General features: G+C 50.3%; 1 protein-coding gene across 1 annotated transcript in view; it reads right to left on the bottom strand.

Moving 5' to 3' along the window:
- STAG3 (stromal antigen 3) overlaps positions 1 to 13,602 on the bottom strand; it is a 119,780-nt gene that overhangs the window by 49,840 nt on the left and 56,338 nt on the right. Inside the window, exons 5-11 of the mRNA XM_015408424.1 lie at positions 13,364 to 13,483; positions 12,024 to 12,120; positions 10,348 to 10,424; positions 10,037 to 10,241; positions 9,755 to 9,906; positions 8,768 to 8,841; positions 8,565 to 8,688 (exon numbers count right to left, since the gene is read on the bottom strand). Of these exons, the coding sequence (XP_015263910.1) occupies positions 8,565 to 8,688; positions 8,768 to 8,841; positions 9,755 to 9,906; positions 10,037 to 10,241; positions 10,348 to 10,424; positions 12,024 to 12,120; positions 13,364 to 13,483 (849 nt within the window). The remainder of the gene's footprint in view (positions 1 to 8,564; positions 8,689 to 8,767; positions 8,842 to 9,754; positions 9,907 to 10,036; positions 10,242 to 10,347; positions 10,425 to 12,023; positions 12,121 to 13,363; positions 13,484 to 13,602) is intronic.

The following is a 13,602-nucleotide window of genomic DNA, read 5'->3' as shown; positions in this document are numbered from 1 at the left end:
AGGTACAACTAAAAAAGAATCAGCACCATAGTAATCCACACCCCCCCCCGGAATATATGGAAAATGTGGGGGTGGGGGAAATGTGATGCAACAGGAGAGAGAAGGGGGGATGATGCAGAGGTAATCAGCAGCACCACTGGGAGAGGAAAACTGCCTCACCCTACTTGCACATCTCAGTCCAAAAAGCAGCCAAGTCCATCATGCACATATTGTTGTTCAGTTGCACAGAGTGTGAAATGAGTGCAATTGTGTGATAGTTTGAACATTCCTTGGCATTGCCCTTCTTTGGGGTTGGAATGTAAACTGACCTTTTCCAATCCTGTGGCCACTGTCGCATTTTCCAAATCTGCTGGCAAATTGAGGGCAGCACTTTAACAGCATCATCTTTTAAGACTTTGAATAGCTCAGCTATCACCTCCGCTAGCTTTGTTGTTAGTAATGCTTTCTAAGGCCCATTTCACTTCGCTATGCAGCATGTCTGGCTTGAGGTCAGTGATTACACTGTCATGGTTGTCAAGGACATTGAGGTCCTTCTTGTATAGTTGTTCTGTGTATTCTTGCCACCTCTTCCTAATTTCTTCTGATTCTGTTAGGTCCCTACCGTTTTTGTCCTTTATCATTGCCAGCTTTGCACGAAACATTTCCTTGATTTTTCCAATTTTCCATTCTATTCTTTTCCTCTATTACTTTGCATTGTTCATTCAGGAAAGCCTCCTTATCTCTCCTTGCTGTTCTCTGGAAATCTGCATTCAGTTGGGTAAATCTTTCCTTTTCACCTTTCCCTTTCACTTTCCTTCTTTCCTCAGCTATTTGAAAGCCTCATCAAGACAGCCACTTGCTTTCTTGCATTTCTTTTTCTTTGGAATTGTGCTGATTGCTGCTTTCTGTACAATGTCACGAACCTCCGTCCATAGTTCTTCAGGCACTCTATCAAATCTAGTCCCTTAAACCTATTCTTCACCTCCACTGTATATTCATAAGGGATGTGATCTAGGTCAAACCTGAATGGCCTAGTGGTTTCCCCAACTTTCTTCAGTTTAAGTCTGAATTTTGCAAAGAGTAGCTCATGATCTGAGCCACAGCCAGCCCCAGGTCTTGTTTTTACTGACTGTATAGAGCTTCTGGAGAGCCAGTCTGGTGTAGTGGTTAAGTGTGCGGACTCTAATCTGGGAGAACCGGGTTTGATTCCCCACTCCTCCACTTGCACCTGCTGATGTGACCTTGGGTCAGTCGCAAGCTCTGGCACAGCTGTCCTTGAAAAAGAGCCGTTTCTGTCAGAGCTCTCTCAGCCCCACACACCCCACAGGGTGTCTGTTGTGGGGAGGGGAAGGGAAAGGAGTTTGTAAGCCGCTCTGAGACTCCAAGTGAAGGGCGGGGAGTAAATCCAATCTCCTCTTCTTCTTCTGGGGGGGGGGGGGGAGAGCGAAGTGAGAAGGGGTTTAAAGTTTAAAGATATTTCTATTGTATTCTATGGCCCATAGAATATAATGGAAAGAGATAAGAGGTTTTAAACTTTAAACCCCTTCTCTCTTCGCTTCCCTCCCCCAGCCCGTCTTGGCAGGCTGGCTGGGGAAGGGGAGGCTTTTGAAGATGCCTCCCCCCCTTTTGTTTCCCCTTCCGACATAACGTCTGGTGATGTCAGGGGGCGTGGCATATGCTAATAAGCTATTATGCTAATAAGCTATTAGATATGCTAATGAGCTCCTGCCGCTCTTTTTCTACCCCTGCTGTTGCCCATCTGGTGATGTCCATGTATAGAGTCGCCTCTTAGGTAGTTGGAAGAGGGTGTTCACTATGACCAGCGTGTTCTCTTGACAAAACTCTGTTAGCCTTTGACCGGCTTCATTTTATTCTCCAAGGCCAAACTTGTCTGTTATTCTGGTTACCTTTTGACTTCCTACTTTAGCATTCCAGGCCACTATGATAATGATGACATTTTTTGTGTGTGTTAGTTCTATGAGGTGTTGTAGGTCTTCATAGAACCATTCCACTTCAGCCTCTTCTGCGTCAGTGGTTGGGGCATAGACTTGGATTACTGTGATGTTGAATGGTTTGCCTTGGATTCGGACCAAGATCATTCTGTCGTTTTTGAGCTTGTATCCCATTACTGCCTTTCGCACTCTCTTGTTAACTATAAAGGCCACACCATTTTTTCTACGGGATTCTTGGCCACAGTAGTAGACATAATGGTCTTCTGAGTTAAATTGGCCCATTCCTGTTCACTTTAGTTCACTGATTCCCAAGATGTCGATGTTCAGTCTTGCCATCTCATTTTTGACCACATCAAGCTTACCTTGATTCATAGATCTTACATTCTGGGTTCCTACGCAGTATTGTTCTTTGCAGCATTGGACTTTTCTTTCACCATCAGACACATCCACAACTGAGCGTCCTTTCAGCTTTGGCCCAGCCACTTCACTCTTTCTGGGGTTACTTGTACTTGCCCTCTGCTCTTCCCCAGTAGCATATTGGATACCTTCTGTCCTGAGGGGCTCATCTTCCGGTGTCATATTTTTTAGCCTTTTGTTATTGTCCATGGGGTTTTCTTGGCAAAGATACTGGAGTGGGTTGCCATGTCCTTCTCCAGTGGATCACACTTTGTCCAAGTTGTCTGCTGTGGCCTGTCTCTGTCCTGGGTGGCCCTCCACGGCATAGCCCACAGCCTCATTGAACCACGCGAGCCCCCTCGCCACATCAATGGCGAGTGGTCCATGTGGAATGGCAGTGATACATGAGGAAGCCATCATGCACACAGCCAATCTATTTCTTCATTCAAACCTCTTGGCACCAGAGTATCCAACATGAAGATCCAGAAAGACTCTTTTCTTCAAAAGTCAAATTTGTTGTGAAGAGTGCACCTGCAGCTTTTCTATGATCCAGAACTTAAGGTCCTTATCTGTATGTCCCAAGGACATGGAGTGCTTCACAAGCAGAGCCAGCAATCTCTGCTATCTGATGCAGCTTCTATCAAATTTCTACCCCACCCTCCCAGCCAAGAGCGGCGTACATAAAATCAACACATGGAATTACAATAAAACAGTTAAAAACAATGCTAAAACCACTGATCATCTGCATTAATTAAGTGCTAGTATATTGTCATTAGATTTAATGATGGCTGCAGTTCTCAGTTCTGTCTTCACACAGCAAGCTCCTAGACTTTATGGTGTCTTTCAGGCAATTATCTCAAGCTGTTATTAACAATACCAGGGGCAACAGAGCTCTCTATCTTCAGCTATTAGTTATCAACGATGTTTAACGGTGGTGGCGGCTCCAAAAAGCCTGGTAGAAGAGCTCAGTTTTACAGGCCCTGCGGAACTGTAAAAGGTTCCACTGGGCCCTGATCTCTTCTGGGAGCTCATTCCACCACAACGGAGCCGCCACCGAGAAACCCCTAGACCTGGTTGTTGCCAGCCTGGCATTCTTAAGACTCGGGAGGGCCAGTTTGGGCCCCTAATCACAGTTGCTCTCTGGGGAAGATGTGGGGAGAGGTGGTCCCTCAAGTATGTAGGCCCATGACCATAAAGAGCTTTAAAGGTAAGAACCAGCACCTTGAAACGAATTCAGTATGCTATCGGCAGCCAGTACAATGCCTTTAGCACAAGCTGGATGTGCTCCCGAATTGAGAGTCCCATCAAAAGCCTGGCTGCAGCATTTTGCACCAGCTGCAGCTTCCGAAGTTGAGACAAGGGCAGCCCCATGTAGAGAGCATTACAGTAGTCCAATCTTGAGGTGACCATCGCATGGAACACTGTCGCCAAGTCGTTGCATTCAAGGAAGAGAACCAACTGCTTGATCAACCGGAGGTGATAAAAGGTTGATCTGGCGGTGGCTGCTACCTGGGCCTCCACTGTTAAGGAGGCATCCAGGAGCACTCCCAAACTCCTAACCTCTGGTGCTGGAACCAACAGAGCCCCATTGAAGGTCGGAAGCAGGATCCCTACCCTCGGACCGCCCCGACTCAAACACAGGACCTCTGTCTTCGTCAGATTCAATTTTAGCTCTTTAAGTGGCTGCGCAGCCAATGGGGCCCATGAACTCTCTGATTAATGAGTCCCCTAACATACTGACATCCCCTCTTTTAGAGGTTCTGAATGGAGATTTTCATCCTATACAAAGCTGAATGTGATGCAGTTCTTCTACATGCATGCTGCCATACACATTTTTTGCCAGCCAGAACCATTCAAAGTCCAGAAACGAAGAAAGAGCAGTCCTGAAGCCTCACAATTCAGTTGTGGTACAGATCTGAGACACTGCAGTTAAGTTATTCATTTCCTCTGTGAAGGCAACTGAGGCCAGGAGCAGGCAAAGATGACCTGGTCCCTCTTCAGTGCAGCAATGAACAAGCACATGGATGTCCGATGATGCATGCATAGGCACCAAGGCCCAAAGAATGGCAAGGTAAGGAAGCCCGTACTTTCCTATACTACCGTGTTTCCCCGAAAATAAGACACTGTCTTATATTTATTTTTTCTCAAGACACACTAGGGCTTATACCACAAATGCACAGAAATCCTGCTAGGGCTTATTTTTGGGGTAGGTCTTATTTTTGGGGAAACAGGGTAGCAGCGCTGACCATTCTTGGACCAATGATGTTTGAGCAGGGGTTATTTCGTAGAAAAAGAGGTGCAGGAGCTCATTAGCATACCTGCTATTAGCATAATCATTAGCATATGCCATGCCCCCTGACATCACCAGAAGTGTGTCAGAACGGGAAGCAAAAAAGGGGGGAGGCATCTTCAAAAACCTCCCCTTCCCTTCCTCAGCCGGCCTGCCGGGGCGGCAGAATCTTTCAGTTCCCACAGAATACAATGGAAAGATCGTGCCGCTGCTGATGCGCGACTCTAGAGAGAAGGGGTTTAAAATTTAAACCCCTTCTCTCTTCACTTCCCCCCCAGCCCGCTTTGGTGGGAAGCCATGCATTTAAATCCCCCCCCCCATGACATGATTGAGGTTTATAAGATTATGCATGGGAAAGAGCAAGTAGAGAAAGAGGTACTTTTCTCCCTTTCTCACAATACAAGAACTCCTTGTGGGCACTCCATGAAATTGCTGAGCGGTTGAGTTAGAACGGATAAAAGGAAGTCCTTCTTCACCCAAAGAGTGATTAACACATGGAATTCACTGCCACAGGAAGTGGTGGCAGCTACGAGCATGGACGGCTTCAAAGGGGAATTAGATAAGCATATGGAGCAGAGGTCCATCAGTGGCTATTAGCCACAAGGTATAGATAGGGGCTCTGGGGCAAGTGATGCTCTGTCTTCTTGGTGCTTTGGGGGGGGTCAACAGTGGGAGGGCTTCTAATGTCCTGGCCCCACTGGTGGACCTCCTGATGGCACCTGGTATTTCTGGCCACTGTGTGATACAGAGTGTTAGACTGGATGGGCCTTTGGCCTGATCCAACATCGGCGTCTCTTATGTTCTTAAGCTTGTTAGCGATTGGCTCCTGGGCAGCGCAGGGGTCCGTCTCTGGCTCCTGGGTGCAGGTCACCTTGCTCAGGCCTCACGAAGCCCACCGGTAGAAGCTGGTCTCCCTCTTGTATGGCTGTGCTGTAGTTTGGAGGAAGCGAGAGGCAGCAGGAGGGGTTCCTGCTAGTTGTTATTATTAGCTCCAGACTTAAGCACAGATGAGAGCTGGGCCCCTTACTTGGCAAGGGCAGCAGCCCTGGCAAGTAGATTTGGGGACACTTGCATGAGAGAGGTGACCTGCTAACCTTTTCAAGAGTCTTCCTCCCTTGGTTTAGCTGCCCCCGCGCTGCACACGAAACACGAATTGTTGGCCACTGAATGACAGAGGCCCTATGGCATTGGTGAAAGTGTGGGGGCAGCTGAAACAGCATGCCCAGTTGCAGGGGCCATATCTGTTGACCAGGGAATGCTGTATTTGACTGTGCTTGCTTATTTAAAATATTTTAAATTTTATTTGACCTGGGAAATGATTTTGAGGCAAGGCATGTTGCTGATCATGGTGGAGCCTCAGCCATGTTTAATCTAAATATTTAAATACAGGGGTGCCAAGATATTGCATAGTGGATAGCCACTGTTGCCAGGCAGTGTTTTTTCACAACTACAGAGGCAGCTTCTGTTCCTGCACATTGTGTTGATGATGGATCTTTGTGCCTGTGTGGAGCCAGGATTCGGAAACCTATAGCACTGGCTTTGTAGGTGTAGAGATACCCCTCCGCCCACCCCTCCCTCAAACTGAGCATATGCAGAGAGGAGGAGGAGCCTGCCTTCCCACTCAGTATCACCTGGGAGCACCAATTGGGGACTTCCTCCATGAGGTTTTTCTCTAAACTGGGTTTTTATGTTATATAACGTTTCCTTTGTTGATGGTGCTGAAAACTACCCTCGGATACTGCTAACCTTTCACAAAAAATGTTTGGGGTTATTTCCTTATGTTGCTGTTCCCTCAGTGATGTTGTTGAGTTTCGTGTGGCACCAAAGATTGCTCTCAAGTGCCGTCCACAGTGAGGAGAGAAACACATCTCAATGTAATTTCTGTACATCTCCCCCTTACTGATTGCGCTGAAAACCTTTTGAGCATCGTCAGTAGCAGGGGGCATAGAAGCTCTCGTAGGGTAGTTAGGTTAGTTCCACATGTTGTCTTTCCCTCAGTCATGGTACTTAGGCAGGAGTGTCCCTACAAGTGCTGTTGAACAGAAATGAACAGCCTTTTGCAGGGAAGCTGTGAATGTTAGACTCCCAGAAGCTCAACAGGAAGGTGTGCTGTAAGCGAGCTGCTTCTGTGTGGGTTACCCTCTGGAATAAGCCCATGCCTCTGAAGGCATGGCGGACCTAGGTGCCGCTGTGCCATCTGCTCCCGTCTCCTGTGCCCACAATAGAAGAACAGAAGAGAAGAGATTGGATTTATACCCCGCCCTTCACTCGGAGTCTCAGAGCGGCTTACAAACTCCTTTCCCTTCACCTCCCCACAACAGACACCCTGTGAGGTAGGCAGGGCTGAGAGAGCTCTTTCAAGAACTGTCCTTGAGAGAACAGCTCTGACAGAATTATGGCTTGCCCAAGGTCATCCAGCAGCTGCAATTGGAGGAGTGGGGAATCACACCCGGTTCTCCCAGATTAGAGTCCGCGCACTTCACCACTACACCAGACTGGCTCTCAATAGAGGCCTGAAGGACTCCTAAGAGACCTTCCTCTCTCCTGGGCCATGAGAGGCACCTGAGAGGATCATTCCTTGACCTCCACTGAGGGAAAGTACACGGAGTGAAAGAGACTCAGACACAGGGGTCATTTCCTGCCAGAGCACCCCGGGAGCAGCGCTTTGGCAGTAACAAGCCCAGGCCCCGCCCCCTCCTGAGGGGGGAGAATTAAATGCCTGGCTTCCCTGCGTGATGTTCTCTGAGTGCCCTGCAGCTGCGGGCACTCGAAGATCGCACAGGGAAGCCAGGCATGTCTGCCCGGCTCCCCTTCCTGTCTCTAGCCAGCCCAGGCTTGCTGGAGCCGGGAAGGGGATCCAGGCAGATATGCCCTCCTTTTCATAAGAACATAAGAGATGCCAATGTTGGATCAGGCCAAAGGCCCATCCAGTCCAACACTCTGTGTCACACAGTGGCCAGAAATACCAGGTGCCATCAGGAGGTCCACCAGTGGGGCCAGGGCATTAGAAGCCCTCCCACTGTTGACCCCCCCCAAAGCACCAAGAAGACAGAGCATCACTTGCCCCAGAGCCCCTATCTATACCTTGTGGCTAATAGCCACTGATGGACCTCTGCTCCATATGCTTATCTAATTCCCTTTTGAAGCCGTCCATGCTTGTAGCCGCCACCACTTCCTGTGGCAGTGAATTCCATGTGTTAATCACTCTTTGGGTGAAGAAGGACTTCCTTTTATCCGTTCTAACCCGACCGCTCTGCAGTTTCATGGAGTGCCCACGAGTTCTTGTATTGTGAGAAAGGGGGGAAAGTACCTCTTTCTCTACCTGCTCTTTCCCATGCATAATCTTATAAACCTCAATCTTGTCACCCCTCAGTCGTCTTTTCTCCAAGCTGAAGAGCCCTAAGCGCTTTAACCTTTCCTCATAGGGAAAGTGTTCCAACCCTTTTATCATTCGAGTTGCCCTTTTCTGCACTTTTTCCAAAGGTATAATATCCTTTTTAAAGTGTGGTGACCAGAACTGCACACATTATTCCAAATGAGGTCGCACCATTGATTTATATAGGGGCATTATGATATTGGCTGATCTGTTTTCAATACCCTTCCTAATAATCCCCAGCATAGCATTGGCCTTCTTTATTGCAGTCACACACTGTCTCGACATTTTCAGTGAGTTATCTACTACAACTCCAAGATCTCTCTCTTGATCAGTCTCTGCCAGTTCAGACCCCATCAATGTGTATTTATATTTAGGATTTTTGGCTCCAATATGCAACACCTTGCACTTGGCCACATTGAACCCCATTTGCCATGTTGCATGCAGGGCAATGGCAAAATCCAGTCAATGCCAGTGTGAGAGAACACAGGATCGTATGCACCCCATACGGAGACCCCTGAGAAGCTGACCATGACTGAGCACCAAGACCCCCTGCCGAATAAGGAATATCCACCTTGTCATGCAGCGTCCAGCCAACATACTTGAGATAGCCGTCAGTCAGAAAGGAGGCGCTATAGTGCTGTATCCATTGCCCCATCTCCTCAATGCAAATGGAACGGATCTCAGGTACAAGGTCCCTTAACAAAGAAAAAAGAGAGAAGGTGTTAAAGGTGCTTCTCTTGATTTCTGCTCTGCCCTGAGCCCATCCCAACTCACCGATAGCGGTGAACAAAGATTCCCTTGAAGATAGCATTCATTAAGTTCTCTAGCTCTTCCTGTTTCTCCTGGAACTAAGAGAAGACAAAGCAAGTTGGAAGAAGAGTAAAGCTTTTGACAGGGTTCCCCATGATGTTCTGATGGGTAAACTGGAGGACTGTGGACTGGACTCTAGGATAGTGAGGTGGATGGGGAACTGGTTGGAGGACCGCACTCAGAGAGTAGTTGCCGATGGCATTTCATCTGAATGGAGGGAGGTGTCCAATGGGGTACCACAGGGCTCAGTTCTAGGCCTGGTGCTTTTCAATATTTTTATCAATGATCTGGATGAGGGTGTGGAGGGGCTACTCGTTAGAACTGCAGATGACACCAAACTGGGAGGAGCAGTGAACACACCAGAAGATATAGAATTCAACAAGATCTGAACACCCTGGAAAAGTGAGGAGACGTGAACAAGATGCGATTCAACAAGGATAAGTGCCAACTTCTGCATCTGGGTAAGAAAAATGAGGGACACGCCTACTGGATGGGGGATACATTTCTGGGCAGCAGTGTGCATGAAGAAGATCTTGGGGTATGGGTGGACCAAAAGTTAAATATGAGGAGCCAGTGTGATGCAGCAACAAAAAAGGCTAATGTGATCTTGCAGTGTATCAACAGAGGCATAACATCCAAATCATAAGATGTCAGAGTCCCGCTGTACACTGCATTGGTCAGGCCACACCTGGAGTATTGTGCGCAGTTCTGGAGGCCTCCCTTCAAAAAGGATGTGGACACAATGGAGCGGGTGCAGAGGAGAGCGACAAGGATGATCAGGGGCCTGGAGACCAAGAAGCCCTGTGAGGAAAGGCTGAGGGACTTCTTGGGAATGTTCCTGTTGGCAGCAGAGGAGAGGATGCCCAGGAATGGGTTTAAATTAAGGGCGGGAAGGTACCGGCTGGATATTAGGGAAAACTTTTTTTTACAGGAAATCAGCCGCCTAGTCACCTCTCTGCGCTGTTCCAGCAGCCCTTCCAGCTTCTCCGGGGCCCGGCGATTCAGCCCCTTGGCCTGCTCGGCCTCATACTGCCGCTGACTGTTGTCTTTCTGCAGGCTGACGCTCAGAGCGACACGCACCAAGCCTGTCATCAGCTTCATGGCTAAAGAAAACATTGGCAAAAGCACAGGCCTTCCCCACCAACCTCACCGGACCATCGAAAGCCCCAATGAGGGCCACCGTCCGTCCACCCACCCACCCACCCGACACCCCCACACCAGCCACCTCCCTACCTGCCAGGGTGCTGGTGTGGCGGAAGGCGCGAACTTGGGAGTCGGACATGCCGGTCAGGAGGGCAATGAGGCTGTCCATCAGGTATTCATCATACACGACGTCATACTGGGCGTGGTGTACGAGAGTGGCCATCACCTCACAGAAGCCCCTCTGGAAACGTCGCCAGGCCGGGGTGCTCAGGGACAGCGGATACTCTGCCGAGTCCTGGGGGGGGGGAGAACGGGAGACGCAGCTGTACCTGCTGCCCTCAGCACTGCACGGAACTCAGCCGCCACAAAGGTCACCCTGCCTGCTGTCACTTGGCTCTCACCTCATCAAATGACTCTGTCAGCTGCTGGATGATCTGGGAGTTCTGGAGGCTCTTGAGCATTCCATGAGTCACCACCCCTGCCAGGGAGGCACAGAGGTCTCAGCACCAGCCCAGTTTCCCCAAACCACATTTGACAGAACTAAGCTGTTAAGTGGAAAGGTGGCAAATCAGCCGCCACAACTTGTGGACGAGAGAAGGAAGCAGCGTATACATGTTGAAATAAATAAAGCGGTGCTTGGTAGGCACAACGAGTAGGCCCAAGTCCCAGGGAATATGGGTGGCACCGGGGGACACACACACACACACACAGGACATGCCTTCCCAGAGTTTTCTCCAGCCTCTTCCTGATACTGGGAAAGTGTGCCCACTCGGTGTGATGCAGTGGTTACTGACTGACCAGAACTGGTCACTCAACTACAAAGCTCACCTTGGGCCAGTTATCTGCCAAGCCTAACCTCCCTCACAAGACTGTTGATAAAATAAAAAGGGAAGGGAGCAATACACCTCTAGAAGGGGGGGGAACTGTGATAAAAGGCCACCATGCAGGAAGAGCCATGGCTCAGTGGTACAGCCTCTGCTTGGCATGCTGATGGTCCCACATCCAATGTTCAGCATCTCCAGTTAAAAGGACCAGTAGGTGATGTGAAAGACCTCAGCCTGAGACCCAGGAAATCCGCTACCAGTTTGAATACACAATACTGACCTTGATGGACCCATGGTCTGATTCAGTACTGAAGCAATTTCATGTGTTCACCATCTATCCCTCAACTCTAACTGCACATGTTCATCCCTGAAGTTTTTTCATTCCTGAAGCCAGTTTGGTGTAGTGGTTAAGGGCGCGGACTCTAATCTGGGAGAACCGGGTTTGATTCCCCACACCTCCACTTGCACCTGGCTGGATGACTTTGGGCAAGCCATAGTTCTGTCAGAGCTGTTCTTGAAAGAGCCGTTTCTGTCAAAGCTCTCTCAGCCCCACCTACCTCACAAGGTGTTTGTTGTGGGGAGGGGAAGGGAAAGGAGTTTGTACCCCGCTCCAAGTGAAGGGCGGGGTATAAATCCTATCTCTTCTTCTAGTCCTAAACCGAGCTCTGAAAAGCTTCTTAGGCCCCTGCCACACGGCAGGGGAAAAGCCTTCTAAGGTGCGGCTTTTAAAAGCCGCGCCAACGTTGAGACGCCGCGGCGGGATCCCACGGATCCCCTGGCCGCAGCGCCTTTTCTCCCCGGCGCGATCAAACGCCGGGGAGAAAACCCAGTTCGGACGCCTAGCCGGCCGAACTGCGCATGTCGGAGCATGCGCAGTTCGGCTCCGGCCCGGGGTTGTGCCGGCGCAAGGACGTGCCGGCGATCAAACGCCCGGTTTGCCGCGGCGCGTGCATTTGAACCACCGAAGTAGGTGGTTCAGTTTGCGCCGGCTCATCCCGGGAAAGGGACAGTTCGGGTACGGAAGCCGGACGCTTCCCAGATGTTTTGGTGTGATCGCGCCGGTTTGATCCGGCACCGAACTGTCCCGCTCCCGGACCAAATCGGCGAGTGTGAATGGGACCTCTGAATAGGAAAGCTGCTGCCTCAAATCTGAAGGATAATGTTGCAACCGAGTGGAGACTGCAAACATGGAGAGGAAAAGAACAGAGCAGGTGGCAGCAAGCAATCATGAACCTGCTGCACTCAAGACTCACCTCTGCAGCCACATGACTGGACAAGGAAGTTGATCAGTTCCAAGAAACCCAACTCCCGGTCCTCCTTATAGCTCTCTAGCCACTCATCAACAACAGACTAGGATTGAGTGGAAAAAGCAGAAAACACAAAGCAGGTATATTGGGGGGGAGAGCATCACTCACCCGAGTCCCACCTTCAACTGCCCCCTATGTCCTGATATATCCCGTTTGTGATCTCTGCCCCTTCTGATCTTATCAGCCTCCTACAAAGAAACACTGCCACCAGCTCTGCTTGTACTGCCCCTGTATGCCTTGTATTTCCTCCCAGAACACATGGGGGGGGGGTCCTCTCCCCAATCCCACTGGAAGAGAGGCACAGACACACATCTGTGCAGGGCCTGAGTGCTGGAAAGATGGGAGCAGGCAAGAGCCTCCTGAATATTCTGCATGCAAGAGTTCCTGGGTATTCGGTCTCTTTCTCTCTGTCAGGAAAAAATGGAGGGGGGGGGGAATAGATGGACCATGGCAGGGTGTTGGGTGTTACATGTTAAAAACACTCAGTATATATGGGGTTAAATGTCTGTTTGTGTTGTCACAGGAAATCACATGTTTTTATATAAGCCAATGCTAGTTTAGATCTGCAAGCCCGGGAAAACTATTCCTGATCTAGGAGTTTCATTGGAAGCAAAGTGTCAAAGTGTCTTTGCATTTTATGGCTTCTCTTCCTGTCTTTGTTTGCTGTTTCCAAGAAGAAGTACAGAAGCCATTATCGCCCTTCTAGTGTTGTCCTTTGTAGAGTGAGGATGTAGCTGTTTAGCTGTATTGTTATTTTCATCCCAGTTACCCTTTCCCTATGCTAGGATGTAGTAAAACTTTTCTGTTTTAAACACACGTGGACTTAGAGTCTGATTATTTTACTCTGGCATTGCTAAGCTATTTTAACTCTGCTGAATTACAACTTTAAAAATCCAACACAGGGTGCTGGAAGGCACCTGCTCTCCAAAGGAGAACGTTCGGAGACTAGAGAGCATGAGTCCCTGCCAGAACCCTGGGAGCAGAAGCCCTGCCCACCTCCCTTCCTTCCTGCTGGCAGCAGATTAACACAGAGCGGCCCAGGGGCAGGGCTGCCCACACCTTGCCCTGGAAGCCGAGAAGAAGAAGAAGGAGGAGCCCAGGAGGAGGGCTTGAGCCAGGAGCCCCCAACCAACCGCTGCATGGCCTTGGGGAGGTCGGTGTCCTGGACCCCCACTGCCGGCTTGCGGGAGTGAAGGCCGCCCACGGGCGGGGGGGGGCGGGGGGCACCACCCCCCCTGGCCTCCGGGGGCAGAGCTCTCGCCCCACCACCGCCCCTCCAGCCTCACCTCCGTGGCGCTCTTGCCCAGCCTCAGGGCCTCGAAGAGGTTCCCGGCTCCCCTGGGCTCCTCCTCCTCCTCCTGGGCGTCCCTGCCCTGGCGGGCCTCCCTCCGCAGCCGCTTGGCCCCCTGGAGGACAAGGCAGACGGGGGGGGGAGCGGGGAAGGGGGGGACTGAGCGAGAGGAGCTGCCACCCCCGCCGCCACCACCCTGCCCCCCCCCCCCGTCCCGCGCCCCTCGGCGGCGGC

Source organism: Gekko japonicus, unplaced genomic scaffold, assembly GCF_001447785.1.
Source record: "Gekko japonicus isolate JY-2015 unplaced genomic scaffold, Gekko_japonicus_V1.1 scaffold784, whole genome shotgun sequence".
In the NCBI taxonomy this organism is placed as follows: Eukaryota; Metazoa; Chordata; class Lepidosauria; order Squamata; family Gekkonidae; genus Gekko; species Gekko japonicus.
The sequence above is the reverse complement of the archived record's forward strand: the minus strand, read 5'-3'. Positions and strand labels throughout refer to the sequence as shown.